This window comes from Mustela nivalis (genome assembly GCF_964662115.1).
Source record: "Mustela nivalis genome assembly, chromosome: 4".
NCBI lineage: Eukaryota > Metazoa > Chordata > Mammalia > Carnivora > Mustelidae > Mustela > Mustela nivalis.
In genome coordinates, this window is record NC_139023.1 from 67,911,085 (window position 1) to 67,934,899 (window position 23,815).

General features: G+C 50.6%; 1 protein-coding gene across 2 annotated transcripts in view; it reads right to left on the reverse strand.

The window, feature by feature from the left end:
- Nucleotides 1-20,501, reverse strand: part of PDE6B (phosphodiesterase 6B) — a gene marked incomplete at both ends in the record, with an annotated part of 32,261 nt that extends 11,760 nt beyond the window's left edge. For both annotated transcript variants that reach the window (XM_082727227.1, XM_082727228.1), the window contains 5 exons: nucleotides 520-594; nucleotides 686-826; nucleotides 15,303-15,392; nucleotides 15,703-15,855; nucleotides 20,034-20,501. In XM_082727227.1, the coding sequence (XP_082583353.1) occupies nucleotides 520-594; nucleotides 686-826; nucleotides 15,303-15,392; nucleotides 15,703-15,855; nucleotides 20,034-20,501 (927 nt within the window). The remainder of the gene's footprint in view (nucleotides 1-519; nucleotides 595-685; nucleotides 827-15,302; nucleotides 15,393-15,702; nucleotides 15,856-20,033) is intronic.
- Between the last annotated feature and the right edge of the window lie 3,314 nt (nucleotides 20,502-23,815).

A 23,815-nucleotide genomic window follows, 5' to 3' on the forward strand; every position in this document is an offset into this window, starting at 1 on the left:
TGTGACTGGTGGGAAGACTGAAGCATGGCCAGGTGGGGTAGTGTGTGCTAGATTGGGTGTACAATAGTGACAGAGGTATCTGCCCCTGCTCCCATGCCCTTTTGACACTGCCTTTCTCCTGCCCATGCACACAGGTGTGCACCCACATGTGCACACACATGTATACATGGTTCCACACGGGAGGTGCTCCAGTGATTTAAGGGTGGGGCAGCTGCTGGTCATTCTCACTGGGCTGATAGCCCCATCAGGAGATCTGCACCCACCCCAACCTGGCCCCAGAGCATGGTCTGGAGTCACTGGGGACAGCAGACAAACACTCAGCGACTGCCCTCCAGAGCAGTCAGGTAGCCAGCTGGCCCCCAACCATCTGTCCCCACAGCCCCACATCCTTCCTGTAGCCCTCCCTCTCCCACCCTTGGTCAGGTTGGCACAAGTCCCTTCCCCACTCTGGAGTTGTAGTTGGAGCCAGGGAAACCAAGATACATGGGCTTGGTTTGTCCCCCCTCCACCATGACTCACACGGCCGTCGGGTGTGCGTGGGCCTGAGTATGGCTGGGCTTCTCCCATTAGCACAGGCCACACATCAAAGAATTCCTGAGCAGAGAAGAGAAGGGACAGAGTTAGTGAGCCCTCACAGGAGCAGGACAAGGCTGGCCAGGAGTCCTGTGGAGAACTGAGGACTCACCTTCTCCTTGGTCATGTCCAGGAGGCCCACTGAGTACCGGTCACAGTTCAGATACGCACGCACGGTGTAGAAGGCCTTGTGGAACTGCCTCTCGATGTCTGTCAGTTCCTCAAACACCTTGTTAGCTGACCACAGCAGCACCTGGGGGCGGGCACAGCTGTGAGCCTGTGGCCACACAAACACACCTGGGTGACAACGGCAGCACCTGGGGGGGGACACCTGTGAACCTGCGGCCCTCCACATCTGGGTGACAACAGTAGCAGCTGGGGGGGCACACCTGTGAGCTTGTGGCCACTCCTCACCCTCCACACCTATATGACCACAGCAGCACCTGGGGGGAACATCTGTGAGCCTGTGGCCACCCCTTCTCCCCACATGTGTGACCATAGCAGCACATGAGGCAGGGATACCTGTGGGCCTATGGTCACACACACATACACACACACACACACACACACACACACACACACACACACCCCTATGTGACCACAGCAGCAGCTGGGGGGCACAGCTGTGAGCCTGTGGCCATACACACCCCCAACACCTGTGTGATACCCAACACACATGTACACATGCAACTGACCACAGAGCTCCAGAGGGACACTGCTGATGGTATCTTTCCCATAGCATCTCCACAGAGTCCCATCACCCATGGTTTCATCCAAGCACATGACTACCTGCTCCTTGACCCAGGTGCCCTGAAACCTCTTGGAAGGTAAAGCCTCGAAGTTTTGGCTACATCATTGTCACTCACTGTCTGGTGCTGGCCTTAGGCTAGGTTAGTGAGTGAAAGAGTGAATGCATTAAAATTTAAAGGCAAAACTCTAACCAACCTGCCTTCCCTAATCAGCCTTGAGAAGCTGGGTTTGAGAGCACGGATTCATTGCATTTTGGATGCCACAGAATGAGTTGAGAGTGATAGTTCATTGACATGCTCCATGAGGCCCTGGCCGGACCCTTCCCAGGACATTGACTCACAACTGAACACCAGGCTGCTGTCCAGTCTCACTGGCCAAGCTCAGAGGAACTCCCTGAGGCTCTCCCCTCACCTGCCTGGCTCAAGTTTCTCAGTTTCCTCAGCCACTGCCCAAAGACAGTTGCCTTCAGGCTGCACTACTCACAACCTCATGTATCTTTTGGCCTGTATTAAGTGTTCCCTGGTACCAAGACTTCCCTGCCACCATGATTCTTCTTTGCATGGTTCCACTCCAGCCAGCCCCTCTCAGGCCCTCTGCAGCTGCCCATCCTTTGCTGTCACAGATAGGAATGGGCTCTGGAGACCCCACTTGCCCTGGAGTGCTCTCACCAGCAGGCAGCTTAATTCTAATGCTCTCCATTAGAGCACAAGGCTCACGGAGACCTCTTCCCACCCACCACTCTCCATTGGTGGAGGAGGATTTCCTGGTAGCCTGGCCCTGCCCTGTCTTTGTCCATCAGTCTGCAAGGCACTCCCATGTGCCATAAGCACTCACTCTGACTGACCACAGGGCCTTTGTACAAGGTCTGTCCTCTGCCTTCACAGCACTCATTCCAGAACTTCCTCATCTTTGAGTCTTAGTCTAAAGTCATCTTCGGAATAACTGTCCTGAACACTTGCCAAACCTGATCCTTACAACACCCTATTTCATTCTGACCTCATAGAGGCACAGTCTCATTGTCTCCCCACTCCACCACTAGCTCCATGAGGTGGAGCTTTTCCATGGTTAGCAGAGTACCTCACACCTGTGTGTTTGCTGACTGCAGGGAAGGCTGTGAGGTTCGAAGCTCTAAGGCAGACAGTCTGAATTCCAGGTCCTGGAGCCAGATGCCACTTTTGACATCTGGACATGCACAGCAGGGGAGGGCAGGACTCGGTGTTCACTCATGCACTGCCCTGTGTCTCCTTCACCTTTGAGCTGCTGGCTTAGTGCCCCAGTCCTCCCTGGCTAATGGCTTGGATACAGAACTCTTTACTTATTTTCTCCACACCTAGTGAGTAAGGGTGCTGGTCTGCTTCTTTTCAGCTCTGTGACCTTAGGAAGGTCGGCTAACTTCCAGACCTCAGTCTCCCCACCTGTAAAATGGGTATAATGATGTTTTTCTCTCAGGATGCTGGGAAGAATGGTGGAATAGGAGTCGGGCTGTCAGAAGAGTATGTGGCTTTTAGGAGTCCCATGTGTGAGTATGCGTATGAGTGTGCATATGAATGTGTTAATCATCTGTGTGTCTAACTCACAGTTACTCCCTGAGCTCCCCCTGTGTACAAAGCCCTGGTTAGGACCAGAACACACACCAGAGCAGTAAGAATGAAGGGAGGCCAGCTGCTTAGAGATATCTGGGACAGCTGGAGATCTCCTGGTCCTGCTGAGTGCAGGGAAGGGGTGTGTGTCTGGGCAGCACATCTAAATTTTGAGCTGCCTGAATACTCTGGTGTCCAAAGCCTGTCCCCCAGGAGGAAGACAATGGGGAGGAGGAGGCCTTGTACCTCATAGCACAACACCTAAGGGAGACTCTTCCTGACCCTCCACCTCGTCCCATCCTTCCCTCCTGGCAGAGCACCTCTTGTCACACCCTAAGCCTCCCCTACTCCCATCAGACCAGGGACTAGTCATCACGCACTCGTCTTTTCTCCAAAATAGGTTCTCATTTGGCCCTGAGGAAATAGGAGCTCAGTGGGTCTGATGTCAGGCAGCCTGGCTCACCGAGGGCCTCTGCCCTTCCTCTATTCTTCCTGTTTCCTTTTTAGCTTTCTGAGTTGAGTCTGGCACACACAGTGAGCAAGTGAGGTGGAACACAGCTGGATGAATTTTCATATCAGCACGCACCTGTGTCGTCAGGATTTAGAGCACCCGGTCAGCACAACACCCTCCCCGTCCCTGCCAGGCTCTTCTGAGCTCCGGCTCTGGAGTGTTCTGGGGCTTCATCTAGGCATCTTCATGCAGTGCCTGTCCTGGGTCACTCTGGGGTGGTTCTTCCTGAATCTCCAGTGCTTTGGGCCTCCTGGACACCCTTGCAACCTGGGACCTTCTGAGTCTGCTCCTACTCATCCCATTCCTAGGACAGCCTCCCCCTGCCCCAGACTCCAGACCAGAGGTCCTTGACCCTGGCTGACATCCTCCATGTTGCTTGCTTGAGATTAGCAGAACAGGACCCTCAAGGAGCAGCCATAAGGGTCAGGGGGTGGGCCTCAAGCTTCCCTTCCTCCTTCCTTCCTTCCATCCTTTCTCTTTTCCTTCCTTCTTCCCTCCCTTTCTCCATTCCTTCCTTCCTTGTTTCTTAAGCAGACTCCACACCCAGTGTGGAGCCCGATGTGGGGCTTGAACTCACGACCCTGAGATTAAGACCTGAACTGAAATTAAGAGCGTGCTACCCAGGTATCCCTGGCCTCAGATTTTCAAGAGAAGTTAGAAACTCAGATTCTTAAGTAAAATCTCATCTTTAAAATAGAGGAAATTTGTTGAGTCGGACTAGGACCTTGTGTGGCTCGGCAGGGGCCTCTGCCTTTCCCTGTCCCTCTTTTAGGGTGTAACTCACACCTCATTTTCTGGACTTTGACCGCTCCCTGGGGAGTGGTTACCCCTTCTTGACCTTAAGCCTGTATCTGCTGTCCTCAGCACACAGCACACCAGTGCCAGCACTTGTGATGTGAACCAAACACTAGGTGCTTGAGTGACCAGGAGCCATGGTCAGCTGGATGCTGAGGTGTTGCCTTTCACAGATTCATGCTTCAAAATGGGAAACCTGGGATAATGGTGAGGGCTCCCCTGGTGATTTTAGAAATAAGGGGTATCCAATTGCATTTGGGGACAGATAACACAGAGGCCTGCAAAGCCTCTGGAAGGGAAGGCTGGCCTTGCAAGGCCCAACCGGACACTCACATTCCAGGTGGGCGGTGTCAGGATGCCTGGGGTCTGTGGGGGCAGACAGGAAAGGTGGCCTGGTGAACTGCAGTTGGCTTTGGCTCCCAGAGCTCTTACTGAGTGGTGAGCTCCTGAGAGCTGGATGTCCAACCATCAGGAATTTTGAGGGCCAGTCGTTTAACCCAGCCATTATTAAAGTTAAATGATGTGAGCTTAAAAATTAGGAAAATTATATTAAGACAAGGGTATAAATATGCAACCTCATTGTTTCCTTGTTATTTCACTATAGTTCAATGTTATCCATGCTCCTGGGTTGTTTATGGTGGAAAGATGATCTGCACTCTGGTGCATCTCTTCCCAACTCTGTGTCCAGTAACACCACAGTGGGGCCTTCACGACAAAGCCAGCTGGTACTGCCCAAGGTAGAGAGGCATGCCAGCCCATCCTTGTTGTTTTCTGACCCACATGCTCTGACTTCTGAGTGTTTCCACTTGTCCACATGACAAGAATATGAGGCCAGCAGTTGAGCATGCGTGCTGTCTCTATGGCCTTCAGAAACTGTCCTGCCCTGGGAGGGGACAGGACTCTGGTCTTCACACTGAGCCAGCAGGCCATGGTCACACAGGCAGCCTAGAAGGTCAGAGAGGCCAGAGTCCTGACCAATGGGGCCCTTCATCTAGCTTTTGGTGCAATCTGGACTGTTGGGCAGTGGGAATCATTCAGCTAAAATGGGTCAGTTTGATTGCAGTAGATCAGGGAGAAATTCCAACATCCCTAGCCAAACCTAATGTTTACCTTGTTGCTTCTGTTGCCTCTGACCAAAGCAGCTTAGCTTCTTTCAGGAAGGGATTGACAGGAGCCCCTGAGTGGAGCCTGCAAGAAGGGTGGTCAGTAGGTCTTGCCTGGAGGATGGAGGGCTGGTCTGAGGGACTATAGCCCTGTTGAGGGGTTGTTAGGACCCTGGAAAGCTGCTGAGGTTTGAGGAGGGTGGGGACAAGCTGTGCTGGAGGACTGCTTTAATTCCCAGATGCCTGCTTTCCTGCAGCACAATTCAGAGAAAGAAAGGACCAGGGACCAGGCTTAACTGGAAGCAGTTTGGGTGCCAGTCTCTAGTCACTGGCTGAAGTTTGGTCTCTTTGGAGAAAAAGGTAGATCTACCTCTCTAAAAAAAAAAGGATGGTGAAGTAGAGCCCCATGCTTTGTGCAAATTAATTAGGGTTCTTAAAAATGTTGCTCACAGTGTGAGGTATCAGAAACAGTTTTCTACCTGGACTAGGTGATGTCAGAGTAGGAAATCAAAGCACACAACTAGACATGTACATCCACGGTGGAGCTCTCACTTCAAGTACGTCTATACACGTGTGTGGTCTGAGCAACAGGAAACAATGCGTTTCCAGACAGTCTGTTTTCCCTAAGCTTTGGCAGTTCACTTCCTGGAATGATCTTTATTACCTGGTTTAGATCTGGGATAGCTAGACAACAGAACAGACAAAAATCCCTGAGTTTTAGAATTCACTTCTAGGTGGGGGCAGGGGGATCTAAAACATGAGCAGCATGAACCGCCAGATGGCTTGTTACGTGGAGATGTAGGGAATACAAAGGAAATATAGGAGGCAGGGCTAGGTAGGGAATGTGGGGCTTGAACAGGGATACTCAGGGCAGGGGAGATCTGTCTGCAGAGGAGCCACCGGTGTGTGGAAACAGCGTTCTTGGCAGAGGGACCTGCAGATATAAGAGCAGACAATGGCTATGGGGGACAATAGCAGGGGGTGGGGAGAGACAGAAGCAGGGGAAGAGGACTGCAGGGGAGTCCCTGAGGCCACCCAGTGACATGACCTAAGTTTTCAAAGTAGGGCTCTGACTGTTGAGTGGGGGTGGGCTTGACAAGGTGCAGAAGGAGAAGGATCCTGAGATGCGTCCATGATCTTGGCAGACTGGGCCCTGATTTGTGTCTATAAAGGGGAGCAGTCAAGCGGGGGGTAGTTGGAGAGGGAAGTGGAGGCTCAGTGACACAACAGGCAGAGAATTAAAAACCTGGCTTCCCCAGGTGACTTTCCTGGACGGAACTGCCCTGGGGACCTCTGGGCAATACCACATGGGGGAGAAGTGTGTGTGGTAGGACAGAGCCAAGAAAACGCTCCCAGACTTGCCTCTCTAAGGCCCACACCTGGGATGCTTGGGATGGGCTTTGAATCCTGGCCTGAAGTCACTGTTTTGGAGATGCTGCTGATAAGAACTGGGGAAATGTCCACACAACAACTAAGTTAAGGGGCCTGACTGAGAGGAAGCTGCATTATCCATTCCTGGGAGTAGAGGGGCCTACAGAGCAGGGACAGACAGAACGAGAACAACTCAGGACATCAGCCCCAAGGGAGGTGGGCTAGACCCTGCCACGTCAGAGGGATATATAGAGAGGGTGTTTGAAGAAAAATGACAGGAAACTCCCTGAATTTGATGAAATACATAAATATCAACACCCAAGAAGCTCAACACACACCAAGACACATTATAATCAAACTGTTGAAAGCTGAGACAAAGAAAACCTTGAAAACAGTGAGAAAAGTGACTTGTCACATATGAGAGATCCTCACTAAGGCTGTCTGCAGATTTCTCATCAGGAATCTTGTCTGGAGGTCAGAAGATAATGGGTTGACATTAACAAAGTGCTAAAATTAAAAAAAAAAAAACTGTTCGAAATTGAGAGAGAAATGAAGACATTCCCAGGTAAATAGAGGCTGAGTGTATTGGTCAAGACCTGCCCTGCAAGAAGTGTGAAAGGGAGTCCTGCAGTGGAAATGATGGACTCAAGAAAGGGACTTACAGATGTATAAAGAAATAAAGATTTTAAACCTTTTTTTTAAAAGATTTTATTTATTTATTTGACAGAGAGAGATTACAAGTAGATGGAAAGAGAGGCAGGCAGAGAGAGAGAGAGGGAAGCAGGCTCCCTGCTGAGCAGAGAGCCCGATGCGGGACTCGATCCCAGGACCCTGAGATCGTGACCTGAGCCGAAGGCAGCGGCTTAACCCACTGAGCCACCCAGGCGCCCAAGAAATAAAGATTTTAATAAAAGTAAAAAGATGGGCAATTATAAAAGCTAGCATTATTATAACAACAAAAGCTAGAAAACATTGCTGAAATAAATTAAAGAAGGCATAAATAAATAGAAAGACAGTCTTTAGTCATGAATTGGAAGACTTAATATTGTTATAATATCAATATCACCCAAAGGGACCTAGAGATTCAATGTAATCCCTATCAAAATCTCAATGATGTTTTTTCAGAATAAAAAAAAAAAATCCTAAAATGCATATGGAATCTCAAGGGCCCTGAATAACCAATCTTGGAAAAGAAGAACAAAGAGGAGGACTCATACTTCCTGAACTCAAGACTGGTTACAAAGCTACCTTAATCAAAACAATGTGATTCTGGCATCAAGACAGACAAATAGATCAATGGAATAGAACAGAGAGTCTAAAAATAAACCCGCACATAAATGGTCAAATGATTTTCAACAAGGGCTCCAAGATCATTCAGAGGGGGGGAAGTTAGTTTTTGAACAAATGGTGTTGGGAGAACTGGATATCCCTGTGCAAAAGAATTGAAGTAGATCCTTAACTCACATTATTTACAAAAATTAACTAAACACGAATGAAGGACCTATAAGACCTATAACTATAAAACTCTTAAAAGAAAACATAGGACAAGAGCTTCTTGACACGGTTTGGCAATGGTTTCTTGGGTAGGGCAAGAAAGACCCAGTCAACAAAAGAAAAAAAAATAGATAAATTGGGTTTTCTGAAAATTAAAAACTTCTGGGCATCAAAGGTAAAAGGGCAACCCACAGAATGGGAGAAAATATTTTTAAATTATATATCTCATAAGGGGTGAATATGCAGACTATGTAAAGAATCCCTAAAACTCAACAACAAAAAACCAAATAACCAGATCAAAAAATGGGCAAAGGACTATAATAGACATTCCAAAGAAGATACACAGATGGCCAATACTCACATGAAAGGATGATCAATATTACTAATCACTGGGGCAATGCAAACCAGAACTACAATAAAGCACCACCTCATACCCATTAGTATGGCTACTATAAAAACACCCAGGAAATAACAAGTGTTGGGAAGGATGTGGAGAAATTGGAACGCTGGGCACGGTTGGCGAGAACAGCAAATGGTGCAGTCACTGTGGAAAACAGTATGAAAGTTCCTCAAAAAATTAAAAATAGATCTACCCTATGACCCAGCAATTCCACATTTGGGTATGTACTCAAAAGAACTGAAAGTGGGATCTCAAAGAGATGTTTGTGCACTCATATTCATAACAGTGTTATTCACAATAGTTAAAATGTGGAAGCAACCCAAGTGTACATTGATGGATAAAAGGAGAGCAAAATGTGGTCTCTCCAGATAACAGAATATTATTCATTCTTAAAAGAAAGAAATTTGGACACCTGCTACAAAATGGATGAACCTTGAGGACTTTATGTTAAATGAAACAAGCCAGTTACAAAAGGATGAGTACTGTATGATTCCCTTTATATGAGGTGCTTCGAGCAATCAGAATCACAGAGGCAGAAAGTAGAATGTTGGGTGCCAGGAGCTGTGGACAAGGGGACTGGGGAGTTAGTATTTAATGAGGCTAGAGTTTTAGCTTGGGAATATGTAAAGAGTTCTAGAGATGGATGGTGTAATGGTTACACAATATGAATGCACTTAATACCACTGAACTGTAGACTTAAAAGTGGTTAAGATAGTAAATTTTATATAGGTGTATTTTACCACAATAAAAATAATTGGGAAAACAGTAAAGAGAAGGAGAAATATATACTATGCTAGCACCAATCAAAAGAAACCTGCAATGGCTGTTATCAGTTGTAGACAAAGCACACTTCAGAAGAAGGAACATTATCGGGGTAAAAAGGGACATTATATAACAATACAGGGGGTCATTTCTCCAAGGAGATAACATCTTTAGTGTGTATGAACCTAACTATCGAGCATCAAATTACATGAAGCAAACACTGATAGAACTTGAGGAAGAAAGAGATAAGCCCACTAGTCGGCTGACTTCCATGCTCTTCTTTCAGTAACTGGTAGATCCGGCAGGCAGGAAATCAGTACGACCTCTGCACCCAAAAACAGCAGAATATATGTTCTTTCACGGTCACATGGAGCACTCACCAAGATAGACCATATTCTGGGCCATAAAACATATCGTTGTATTATCATACTACAGTAGAATTAAACTAGAGATCAGAAATTAAACAGAAAGTAGTTGGAAAATTCCAAAATATATGAAACAGAACTCTTCTAAATAATACATGGGTCAAAGAAGAAGTCTCCAAGGAAATTTATAAAGAGTTTGAAGTACATGAAAACAAAAATACAGCTTGTTGAGGTTTGTGGGATGCTGTGAAAGTGGAGCTTAGAGGCATGCTGACAACATCGAGTGAACAGAGTAGAGGAAAAGCAAGATCCAAAATCAATAGTCTAATTTCAGGAAACTAGAAAAGGGAAATCAATTTAAGCCTAAAGCAAGCAGAAGGAAAAAGATAAACACTGAGAACAACACTAAGCCCCCAAAGGTAACAACTTAGATAAAGTGAAGTTTTCAATGCCTTCAAAGACACAAACTATCATCACCCATATAAGGTGAAATAGAATCATCTGAACGGAATTGTATGTATTAAAGATATTGGAATAATAATTAATAATCCTCCATGAAGAAAGCACCCTTCCTTGATGAACTCATTGGTGAATTCTACTTAACATAGGCAGAAGAAACGCCCCTGGTTGTGGTAATATTTTATTAAGAATTTTTGTATCAGGGCGCCTGGGTGGCTCAGTGGGTTAAGCCTCTACCTTCAGCTTGGGTCATGATCTCAGGGTCCTGGGATCAAGCACCGAATCGGGCTCTCTGCTCAGCGGGGAGCCTGCTTCCCCCTGTCTCTCTCTATGCCTGCCTTTCTGCCTACTTGTGATCTCTGTCTGTCAAATAAATAAATAAAATCTTTAAAAAATATATTACCAAAACCAATCCAATAAAGTATAAAAATAAGTATAATCCATGAGTAAGTATGACTTATTTCAGGTCTACGTGGCTGGCTCAACATCTGAAAATCAGTATAATCCACCACGTCAATAGGCTAAAGGGGAAAAATAACACGTTCATATCAATTGATGAAGAAAAAGTATTTTATAAAAATCCAACAGTCATTCAGAATAAAAACTCTGCCAAATAGAAATAAGCTTCCTTAGCTAGATGAAAATCCTACAAAACCCTTCAGCAAGCATCAAACTTAACGGTGAGAAACTAGATGTTTCCCTCCTAATATTGGAAATATGTCAAGGATGTCCCCTCTCACCAGTCCTATCCACATTGTACTGGAATTCTGAGCAAGTACAATAACATAAGAAGAAATACTATGTAGATAGATTGGGAAGGAAGGAATAAAACTGTCTTTGCTTACAGATGACATGATTGTTTATGTGAAAATACCAAGGAATCAATTTAAAAAACCTTCCTGGAACTAATAAATAATTGTTTTAAGGTCAGAGGATACAAGGGTAACATACAAAAGTCAGTCACTTTTCTTTATATCAGCAATACATAATTGGAACTTGAAATTAAGAACGCAAAACCACTTATATTAGCATAAAAAGAAAATGCTTAGGTACAAATTAACAAATGCAGTCCCAATTAAAATACCAGCAATCTATTTCGTTCGTATGGCAAACTGATTTTAAAGTTTATATGGAAAGGCACCTCCCCCATGGAATAACCAGCATAATACTGCAGAAAAAAAAGTTGGAGAATTGATATTTCTGATTTCAAGACTACAAAGCTATAATGATCAAGACACTATGGTATTAGTGAAGAAATAGATGCATAGATCAATAAAGCAGAATCAAGAACCCAGAAACAGACTTGCACAGCTGCAGTGTGCTGAAGGAATAAAGGCAATTTGGTGGAGAAAGGATAGTTTTGCAAATTTGATATCCCTATGCAAACAAGTGTATCTAAATCCAGATCCTACAGCTTTCATAAATACTAACTCATAGATCTAACTATAAAACTCCTAGAAGATGACATGGAAGAAAATTTGGATGACCTTGAGTTTGGTGATGAGATTTTTAAAAGAAGTTGTTATTTTGATTCCAGTTAGTGAAACCCAGTGCTGTGCTAGTTTCAGGTGCACAATACAGTGACCCAGCACTTCCTCACGACACCGGAAGCTGTCACCACTAGCGTCCTCCTTAGTCCCTATCACCTGTTTCGCCGCCCCCACCTCCGCAACAGTCAGTGAGTTCTCTATTGTTAAGAGTCTGTTTCTTGGTTTTTTCCCCTTTGCTTGTTTGTTTTGCTTCTTAAATTCCACATACGAGTGAAATCCAATGGTGTTTGTCTGACTGACTTTGTTTAGGGTTATACTCTCTAGCTCCACACATGTTGCCGCAAGTGGCAAGATTTCATTCTTTTTAAAGGCTGAATCATATTCTATTATATCTGTCTCACATCTACTTTATCCACTCGTCCATCTTTTGATGGTTATGGTAATGAGTTTGAAGATGCAACTACACTTTGTGAAGGAAAAGTTAGTAAGGTGGACTTCATTAAAATTTAAAACTTTTGTTTTCCCATATGCACTGTTAAGAGAATGAGGAAACATGTTATATCCTTGGAGAAAATATTTACAAAACACACATCCAGTAAAGGGTTTGTATCTAAAAACTACAAAAACTGTAAACAATAAGGAAACAGAAAACTAATTTTAAAATGGGTAAAGATGTGAACAGACACTTCACCAAAGAATAAGATACAGATGGGAGATAAGTATCTGAAAAAATGTGCAATAATATGCATCATTAGGGAATTGTAAATTAAAACAAAAATCAGATACATCAATTAGAATGACTAAAATCCAAGTAACTGACAGTACCAAAAACTGACGAGGTTGAGGTTGCGGTTGAGGAGCCATCGGAATTCTCATTCATTATCAATGGAATGCAAAATGACACAGTTGCTTTTTGGCAGTTTCTCAGAAAGTTAGATACACTTATACCGCATCATCCAGCAGCTACACCTCTTGCAGATGACATGATATATATATATATCTGGTATATACTTGCCTGAACTGAAACTTATACACAAACCTGCACACAAATGTTTATAGCAATTTTATTCATAAATTGCCCCACACCGGAAGCAATCAAGATCTCCTTTCACAGGCGAATGTGATACATACGGACAATGGAATATTATTCAGCTCTAAAAAGAAATGAGCTATCAAGCCATAACAAGACATGGAGGAGCTGTAAATGCATCTTACTAAGGGAAAGAAGTCGATCTGAAACAGCTACACACTGCATGGTTCTCACTCTATGACATTCTGGAAAAGGCAAACCAATGGAGGCAGCAGAAGGATCAGTGGCTCCCAGCAGCTCCATTTTGGGGAGGGAGAGACGAGCGGGTGGGGCACAGGGGAATTTTAGGGCAGTGAAATTATTCTGCAGGGTACTGTAACAGTGTAGACCTGTCATGATGCATTTGTTAGGTCTGTAGATGTTTATTGCATGAACAACAGACGCTACGGTGCCGCAAGGAGACCATCCTTTAGCAGGCTGGGAGATTCCACGAAAGAATGCAGACTATGACTAGAGAACCAAACTGTACACTTGGAACCACCTCACTGAAGGAGGTGGGGGAAAGGGGCTGACTGAAGCATTTTTGGAAATGAGAAGAGTCTTTAAGACTAACGAGAAAAGGGGTTGCCCGTAAACACTGTCCTCTGCTTGATAAAAACTCTCTCCAGTGGGGGATGGGCTAGCGGTTCTGTTCTTGCTGTGCCCACACTGGGACTGAACTGTGATGTGGATGAGTGGTGGAGGAGGGGAGCCAGGGGTCTCACTGTCAGAGTGCAGACCTGCATCCTAGCAAGTGGGGAAGCCAGAATGATCCGTGGGGTGACAGATCATGTTGGGAACACCAGCAAGAAGGCAAGTCTAACTTCTGTGGATTTGTGCTTATGTGTAGAACTATTTGCAGGATGTGTCCACGCACAGGCTCATATGTACACCCCAGTAGCCAAGAACATACCTAGTGCCCAGATCTCTGCTTCTAAGACCACTCCCCAATTAGAGCAGCGGGCTCCTTGGGGAACTGCTGATTCCAGGGCCAGACGGGAAATATACAAGTGAGTCTTGAGTGTCTGGTTGTGCCAGAAAGTACGGAGTGTTCAACAGCCCCTCTCTGGAAACTAGCAAATTCACCCATCCGCCAACGAAACACACAGAAAACACTCCAGAGTGATGGGGTTGACGGGTTTTGTTAGGTGGCTTGAGAATGGCTACAGTCAGAACACACTGAACAACAAAATCAATCAAGTTGACCAAGGTTATAACCTAAACACCCATGACTCCAGAGGGATGTAAACAAATGATAATATAAACTCTTAGAAGTGTGAAAGGAGACACATTTCTGGTAGAGAACCCTGTTCCTGCAGCGTGGGGCTCACAGTGACTTCTTCTTAAAAAGAACAGTGCACCTGGGGTCCTTTCTAGAAACCCGTCTCATGTGTCGGGCCAGCCTCACAGCCCTTCTCTGCTCCCTACTTGGCCCCGAGCTCTGCCTGACCAACCCCAGCTGTGCCAGCACTTCTTCCAAGGCCTCAGGCCATGTTCTTCCCTCTGCTCAGGGTACCCTCTTGTCCTCCCCCAAGGGTCTTCCCACTGCCCCTGCTGCACAGCCATGACTTGTGGGAGGTATCATTCTCGGGCTTTTATTTTCTTTCCCAGTCAGTGGGGCTGGCCTATGGTCAGAAGATACCCTCAGGGGATCCCAGATCCCCGGCTTAGGCTGCTTCTTCCATAGCTGGTGGGTCAGGAGGAGGAACCCAAATAGCCTTTGTAGATGCTGACACAAGCAGAGGAACCTCTCATCATTTCAAGCAAGTTTACGGCAGGTGACCAGGACGCACACAGCATTTGCAGATGGAACAGAAAGTGGGGAGGGCGTGGAGTGACCAGGTCACCCTCCACATCTTCTAAGGCTCAGCCTGGAGGCCACATCTTTACAGCTTTCCCAGCTCCAGGCCCAGAGGGACAAGAGCTGCCTTTTTGTCCTCTCCCAGGGCCCACACACTGTCTTCCGGGCCTCCAGTGGGGCGGAAACGGAGGTAGGAGGACACAGAAGGGACTTACCTCCTGTGCCCGCCAGCTCTGTACCGACTCCCAAAACACAAGGCCCCAGCTTGCTCCTATCAGGCCCCACACCCTCCTTGCTGGGAAAGAGGTGGGGGGAAGCGATTCCAGCCCTGGAAGCAGTGGTGATCCTGTGCAGCTAGGGGCTGAACCCCCCAGTGGATTCTGCCGCCGGGTGGCAGAACCTCTGTCCCCGTTGCCCATTCGTCATTCACCCCAGCCCCTCCCGAAGAGGGTCTGCTGCAGCTTCTAAGGAGTGGTGTCTGCTGCATTTGCAGGTGCCCACACCACCTGGGTTGGGAGCGAGTCAGGGTGAGCAGAAGGGATAAGAGAGCCAACCTCTCCTTGGGTCCCAGCTGCACGATGGTCCCCACAACACTGTCTCCCGGCAGCGGGCACCCTGGCAACATCACACCACAGCCATGAAAAGCCACAGGAAGCCCTGCAGCTGCGGGTCTTGAGCCCCCCAGGCTAAGCACCATATTGTCTCTGTCCAGAGAGACTGGCACAGGGGCAGGGACACACTCGGATGTCCCCGAGGGTGGGCTGGGGCGGGGCAGTTACCTGGCCGCGGCGTGTCTCACAGTTGTGCAGGTAGCTCAGGTGGTAGATCTTCAGGTTTAAGGTGCCAAAATTCAGGTACTTCAAGAAGACCTGAAACAGACATCACACCAACAGTAGTTAGAAACCCTGGTTTTTAGCAGGTGCCCAGGTGTGCAAGGCTGCAGAGGCGCCCAGCTGCCTGGACAGAATACTGATGTCAGCACGCGTGGGCCCGTACACGTGAGGAGACATACAGACGTGTAAAAGGGACACAGAGATGAACTCAGGGAGCTAAGCTGAGGAGAGGTGTGCACACAGATGCCGGGAAAACACACACGTGCCACCAGGCACAGGACAGACCCGGGGACAGAGGTGGCCCACGCACAGAGGCTTGCAGGCTCAGAAGGCCCCCAACACTCACATCTTCGTCTTCACTTGTGAAACATGGGCCGTCAAGCTTGTTCACAGCCATAATGACAGCCACAACGTCTTTGCCGTTCATGATGGGCGTGGCCAGAATGTTCTTCGTCACGTAGTCGGTCAGCTCATCCGCAAAGGGGCTGAAGTGGGGACACTGGGTAGCAAGAGGAGAGGAAAGAGAGGTCGTCAGTCTGGAGAGCCCGGGCTTCCCCGTCCCCGGTGGGGGCAGGGTTAAGCTCCAGGCCACCGCCCAGGCCAGTGCTGAGCCCCTGGTGGCCCTGCGCCAGGCATCAGGAGCCCAGGCAGTGTAAGAGCACATGGCTCGTGGCCTGTCCTTGTGGCTCCAAGTGGGGGGTTAGAGGCCTGAGTGGATCCCCCCATCGGAGCCACTAACCCTAGCTCTGGATCACAGACTCTGCTGAGTCCTCACAAGGCCTGGGCTGTGGCAGTCCTGGGTCTTTCCACATCGACTGTCCTCGCCAAGCCAGCCTCTTGGGTACCTCTGGAATCACCCATTTACCTGTCTCTTAGTTCAGGCTTCCCTCTCCTGCCTTCACCTGCCCTGTGGTCAGCCCCCACAGGCCAAAAGTGTGTTGGCTGAATAAAGGGTTAGTGTGAGTCAGGGTGGAGGGTCCTCTGCAGGTTTCCTGGAGCTGTGCTCCAACGAGTGTCTTCTCTGTGAGGCCTGTTGCCTATGTGATTAGGTATCTGCCCACTTGTGGTTCTCAGGGCAGGTCCTGCTAGTCTCAGAGTTGTTTCCTGGGCCTCTCCTTGATGGGGGACTGGTTGAGGGGCTCTTAAGTTCTGCCTCTAGAGGGAATAGGCCCAGGGGATGCAGTGTTACCAGGATGAGGCCCCTTCTGGTGACTAGGACTCTGCCCTTTGGGGTGGATGTGACTCTAGCTCCAGCCTCCTACTTCCTGGGCGCTGCTATTTATTTACATGAGGCCAAAGTGACCCTTTGCAGAGCTGTGGGGGACAGCAGAGTTGGACCGCCTGGGTTGGAGACCTGGACCTCCAGCAAGGACGGGATGGGCCTGTGCCCTTCTCCTCACTGGTCAGCTTGGGTTGAGTGAGAAAAACCCTTTAAATTCTGCCTATATCTGTGATGATTATTTGTTGTTGAAGGAGCTCTTTTCCGTCCACTCTCCAGCCTCCCTTGCATGGGCAGCTGGGCCAGAGTTCAGGCCGATGGGAGGTCAGAGGAAGCCTGCTGGGGACAAGAGCAGTCCCTGCTCTCGTGAAGGGATGCGTGTGTCCAGCGCCCACTTGTCCCTGTTCCTCTCCTGCCTGATCACACCACCTGTAGCCACAGGGCACCTGGCATCAAAGGGAAATCCATACGGGATTCCCGGAGGCGGCAGCAGGCACCCGGTTCTGTGGCATAAACTGAGAGCTTGCGCGGGGCCCTGTCTCGCCGCCTCACTCAATGGCTGAGCGCAGGCATGTTTCAGGGCTGTTTCCTGTGCCCATGTTCCACGTTTGTGCTCTCTGGTCATCTTCCTGGCCCCTGCCACTTTGGGGTTCTGTGTCTCGGCTGTGCAGCCCGGTCTCCTGGCAGGCCCTCAGCTCTGCCCCAGACTTTCCTTCCTGCCCTTCAGCTGCTCCCATCTGGGGTCCTGCACGGTGCCCCCTGCTCCCAGGTGTCCCACGCCCTACGGCACAGCCCCTCTTGCTCCCGCCACCCTTGGGCCTTCACCCCATGGCCCATGGCTGGAGCCTCTTGGTGTGTCTGGAGCAGCTCAGCAGCCCTCACACCCTAGATGCACGGTGAAGGGAGCATTGGGAAGGTCCAGAGCAGGTTCTGGCCAGGAGCTGTGCTCTCTGAACAGAGTCACCCAAGGGCTGGGATCCCCTGCATTCCACACCCTTGTCCCCTGTGCCTTTTCAGGACCCTCCCTGCATTTTCTACTCTGCTGTCTCCGTATCAAGGCTCCCACCTGGCTTCTCTCCTGATTCAGACCCTGCAGTCCCAGAGCCCCACTCAGAGCCCCAACCACCTTGGAGGCAGTGGGCAACATTCCCACTCCCAGAAGCCCTGGAACCACAGTGTCAGAGTAGGAACAACCCCAGGCCCATTGCATTTAAGCCTCATTCACAAAACATCTGCTCTCTTGTGCCCCCATTCCAGGGCTTGCAACCCACCCACCACCCCATGGAAAAGGCCCTGCTGTCACCTTGGCACCTCCCTCCCCCCAGCTTCAGTAAGTCTAGGGGTCCTGTGACTGCTCTGAAGTGCCCCCAGCCCTGGCCCCACTGCCTAGACCCTCATCATTGTCACCTGCAGCACCCACACACCTATTGGCTTATATGTGTTCTGCAGGGTCAGCCTGGTGCTGCTACCCTCCCCCCTCCTCTGAGCTGGGCTGAGTCCCTGAGCTGCCCCACAGAGCTGCGTCCCCAGTGATAGTCCAGCCTCTTCTGATCCCGCAAGAGCTGCCTGATACAACTGGGGTCTGGACGCCTTTGAGACATGCAGGACCCTCATGATGGGCTGTTTCTGGGCTCACAGCTCTTTGGAGGGGTGTCAGACACTACCACAGAGCCAGGACCTGGGTCCGGTCCTGCTCAGCAGCTTGGGGACCATGGCTGAGCCATGTCCCCTCCCCGGCCTCTCAGGGCCTTCGGCCTAGCTGCCTTGCCATGAGCCCTCAGGGGTCTTAAGAGCTGCGAGGTGGTGGTAGGGTGATGAGGCAACCCCTGGTGTTCTCCTCTGTGCTGCCTGAGAGGAAGCCACGTCCCCCAGGCACATACTACTCTCCAGAAGCAGCCCCCATGCTCTTCTAATCGAGGGAGGAAGGTGCTGGAGTCTCAGACAGAACAAGGCGCTCTGCCTCAGTTTCCCCTCTGAAGATAGGATGAGTCCAGGAGCCTGACACGTGCAATACTTAGGTCTTTCTGCCCCACTTAGCGGAAACTTGCTTTTTGGTTGATTTGATTCTGTTGTCGGTTCCACTGCATCTGAGATAAACAAGACCCAGCAGAGCCCCGAGGCTTGAGGTCAACACTGTGCCCCTCGTCCACTGGGGAGAGATCAGAGTGGGCTGTCCTGATAGAGGTGGAAGAGTCTCGAGAGGTCAAGGCCTCAAGGATGGGAAGGGCACAGGACCTAGAACAGCCCTACCACCTGAACCTGACCTCACACAGCACAGGCTTGGTGGTTAGCCGGAGGATAGACCCCTGGGGGCTGAGGGGTCCACCCAGACTCTGAGAAGGGAGGGGACAAGATAAAGGGAGAGAAGGGGCTGTGGAAGTCCCTCAGTGCACACCCCCCTACACCTCTCCCGGCTGCTGGATCCCTTCTCTTCCTGCGCGCTCGGGCTACCAATACTCAGATGCATGGGGGTGACCTGTTTCTTAAAATGGAGTGAAGATGAAGCTAATCCCAGAGATTACTATATTCAGGTCGCTGGACCCAGGGTTGTTTAGAGCAGATAAATTTAAGAGGATTGCAATCACTTCCTTCCCAGGCCCCAGAGGGCCTGGGGGATGTGCACGTGTCTGTTTGTCTCCAGGGACTAGGAGATGGTGACTGTTTTAGGAGAAGCCCATCCTGGGGGCAATCCCTTCTGGATTCCTTCACAGAGAGTGGAAGGGGCTGATCCAGTTCAGGGCTCCTGCCTCCCCCTTTCAGAGGCGGGGAAGGGAGAGGAGGGGAGAAGCCAGTGGCTCCTGTTCTCCCCCAGAAGCCTCCCTCGCCTTCTTTTTGGAGCCCTTCATCCCCATGCTCACCTTGGGGTCCTCTGTCCCTCACATACACATCCAGCAAGTACCTCCATCCCCCTAGCCCCACCCACCCTGGTGTCCCCCCCAGGATTCCTGAGCTCCTAGTGAACTATCTCCATACCCTTCCCGCCTCCTCCCAACCCATCAAGACCCTGGCCTCCTGAATCTCAATGCACTGCCATCAATCCTTCCCACTCAGCCTGGATCAGCCCTGGTCTCCCTGCTGCTTCTCCCAAACCCCCAAACTTGCCTGCACCAGGAAGCAGCATGGTCTCATATGGGGTTGTGCATTTTGGGTTCTGGAGTCCATTGGCCCTTCCTTTCTTGGCCTTTGCTCCAGCCCCTGCTCTGACCCTTTCTCTCCAATCCTCCATCCTGGGACCTGTGGGTCAAGGGGGCAGCAGGGCCTGCCCTGATCACTCTCCCAGCCAGCTCAAGGCTGGCTCCCTTCCTTTCTGCAAGCTCTGGCCCAGCCCACCTCACTTCCCCCTTACCCCAGGCGTTCCTCCTGAAAGCAGAGGTCCTGACATGTCCTGCTGGCTGACCCATTCCATGGGACCTGCAGGGACTCCTTGCCGAACCCACCAGTCATGGCCCAGAACCCACCTCGGTCACGTCCTTGATGTTCACCATCTTCTTGGTCTGAGCCACATGGCCCACAACTCCAATGTCCAGCGGGAAGACGATCTCAGAGTCAGGGGGCACGAGGCAGTCCTCCAGGACACTGTCCGGCTGCACACTGAAGAGGCGCGTGGCCAGCTCAGCCACGCCATTGCGCTGGCGGTACATGAAGAGGCTGCAGCGGTCAGCGTGCAGGATTGTGCAGAGACGCCGCAGGATCTTGAAGACCACACGCTCCATGTTCACACTCTCTTGCATGTCCTGCACCAGCTCAAACAAGGCTGCGCTCTCCTCCACCTGGCACAGCTCTCGGAAGCTGGTGCAGTCTGCTGCCTGCCCATCCTCGCAGGCACCAGCCACATTCTCGGGGCTCAGCTTCTTCCCAAAGTACTCGTCTGTGAAGCTGGGGTTCTGGTCAAGGAACTGCTGCACCTGCTCCTCACTGAGGCTCATGGTGTCCCACTGCCTGTCCGGGAGACGTGGCTGGTCCCCAGGCGCATGCAGACTCCCAGCAAACACTGTCATCAGCAAAGCCTTTCTTAGTGACGATTACTGAGTCCTGGGAGGACACCAGCTGACTCACCCATGCCTGCCCCCCTTGGCTTAGATCCTGCACTTCCACCACCCACCCCTGGGAAGATCAGACCCCCTGGAATGGGAGCAGGTGGGTCACAGCTCAGGGGCTTCTGCCTGTGATAGGGGTCGTGGGCAGCCAGTGGGGCAGGCCCTTACACCTAATCCCACGGAGAGGGTAATCCTACAAACACCGTGACACTTTCTGTCTGGGGGATTGCCTGAGAATTCTGGACGGTCCAACAGGCAGCCCCACATCTCCTGGCGCTCAGACCTGGGCTCTGGTGTGCTGGGGAGGTGGGGCACCAGCCCCACCTAGGGGAGAGGCAGCCCAGCCCTGGGTAGGGAGGGGGGGTCCCCTGTAAGGTGCCAGAGGTCAGTGAGTGCAGCTCCCACGGCTCCCCTCTGATGGAGGGAAGAGGGAGGGGAGGATGGTGACCCAGCATCCATTGCGGAGGTGGGACCACTAGATGGGGTTTTGCAGAGACTTTCCCTTCTCTTTGATTGTGAGGGGGTGGCCTCGCAGGGGAGGGGTTTACACGTGACAGTGGGTCGCCTGAGTGCACATCAGAGCTTCTCTGTTAAGAGCTAGCACCCTTAGTTAGAGTTTTTCTTAGTGAATCTCCACCACACATCTTTTTCCTTGGCCTAATCCCTACTTACTTGGCACTCTCTTCACACTGCTAGACCCTCTCCTCCCACAGAGTTCACAACCACACTGTGGACACTGCCATGTTATATGGACAGGATTTCTCCTGAGCATCTGTGCTCAGAGACTGGCATACCTAGACAGCCTCTGGCGCCTCTCTCCTTATCCACCTGCCTGGGTGTTATACATATGCTAGCTTCTCTATGGGTGAAAAAGGTGTGACAAAAGGTTGTGTGTGGCAAAAAGGTTGGATTAAAGCTGTAGGACATGCTCTATGTGTGTCTGACTCTCCAGCCGCTGGAGTGTCCTCCACTTCTCTCAAGAGACTGTGTGCACATGTATGTGCATGCATGATCATGTGTATACAGGCTGCACATGCATAAACACGTGTGCAAGTGTGTGTGCACATGGGCTGAACACACAAGTGCATGTGTGTGCTTGTGCATGTGGGCTGGTGTACAAATGCATGCGTGTGGATGCATGTGCACCTGAACGTGCATGGAGTGTGCACGTGCATATATGTGCATGTGGGCAGAGTATACTGGTGCATGCGTGTGCATGTGTGTGCACGTGCAGATGGGCAGAGTGTACAAGTGCATGTTTGTGCACGTGGGCGGAGTGTACAGTGCATGCATGTGCACATGGGCTGAGTGTATGATTGCCTGCGTGGGCATGCATGTGTGTGTGCATGTGGGTGGAGTGTATAAGTGCATACACGTGCTTGTGTGTGCACATGAGTAGAGTGTACAAGTGCATGTGTGTGCATGTGCACATCCACGGACTGCTGGAAGGCTGGGGGTAGGAGCTATGTCAGTGGTGTGAGCCAGCTGTGCATATCACTCAGCAGAACCTGGGTGGGCACCTGGCATTCTGGGCTTGCCTTTGGCAGCAGTAGCCGTGGCCATCCCCCAGCAGCAGCAGCAGAACAGTGTAACTAGGAGGACTTTGGGCCCCTCTAAGTCAAGGATCAGGAATCACAAACCAGGGGCCTGGACTGAGAGAAATGTGGAAGGTTTCCTCATGTTGCTTTTAAACCAGGATGTAGGGTTTGTATGTGATTCTGAATTTTACTGTGCTCAGCTGGTAAAGGTGTGTGTATGTGAATGCATGAGTGTGCATATGTGTGTACACGTGTGAGTGTGGGCACATGTGTGATGGTAGGGCCAGGGTCTTCTTGTGGCCAGACACGTTTTCTCAGCACCAGCCTTGGTTCCGGGGGTCTTTCCACGTGGGCTCTGGGCAGGCGCCTTGCAGCTGTGTTGGGCACAATGGGCCCAGCTGGCCGAGTGCCGGGCACAGGCCCTTGTGCTGTGACATTCCTGTCTCTGCTGAGTCACGCAGCAGACTCCTTTCAGGGACCTGCTCTGAGCATCCCACTTTTCCTAAAAATAGTGAGTTCTGCCTGGGGACTGGGGGAGAAGAAGGAGGGGGTGCTGTGGGTGGGGTGCTGTGGTGCTTAAATTGGGGGCCAGGGTTGGGGGTCCCCTTGCTCTGAATTCAGTTCCCAGACGGCTCCCAGAGCCTTCCAGTGCATTGTCTCCAGACGCTCAGAGCTGCAGTCCAAGTGATGCCTGATGTGAGGGACATGCCAATGAGGTGGCTGTCTGGCTGAGGGGCCCAGGGCAGCAGGGTCTTTGGGGGGACACTTCTTAAATCCTCGGCTCACTCCACCCAGAGGCACACTCTCGGCGACAACCACCCTCCCTGCTTCTGCTCCCCAACTCCTGCCAGCTGGCTCCTTCCAGGCAGGGCTAGGGCATGGGGCCGAGGTGTGAAGTTCCCCTGCCTATGAAGCACTGGGTGGCAGCCCTACTAGGGCAGGGGAGGCCCGCCGCTGAGGGATGCACCCAAGTCTGGTATCAGAAGGGCTAGGTCGCAGCCGTCGGAGCAACATGGCTGTGGGGTCAGAAGCACAATGTACTGAGGATTGGTGGTGGGGGCTTCTTGCAGAGTGGGTGGGCAGTGGAGGAGGGAGCTGGCTGAGGAACTCAGGGCATTATTGCACCACAGCCCGACACCTGGGGTGAAGGGTGGAGCTCACGGGAGCTCAGAGCATGGGCATTCTCCCACCCCTCGCCATTACACAGTGTGCCCACCAGACCCACTCTGTGGTACCTGGGTCACTTTACCTGTAGGTTTTCTTGCCCCTGAGCCTGAAGTGTTGGCAGGTGTGGGAGCCCAGAGGCATGAGAATTTTACGTCCCTGGAGGAGTCCTTGACCTGTGGCTCATGGGGTCATGTGTAAACATCCCAGCTACCGCCCCTGTGGGACCCCAGGAGAACTGCTGAACCACACACTGGCTGGACTGGCTCCTGCCCTCCCTCATCTCCTTTCCTGGCACACCCACTGACGGTGCACATGGCCCTGAGCAGCCCTGAGCAGGCCTGAGGGATGGACCTTGGATGCGGTTAGGGATACACCTATGAGATAAGCCTGTGAAATGTACTTTCGAGCTACACCCATGAGGCATACTTGCGAGGTATGCCTATGATGTGTGCCTGAGGGACACCTCTGAGTGCACCTGTGAGATGCTCTCGTAATGGA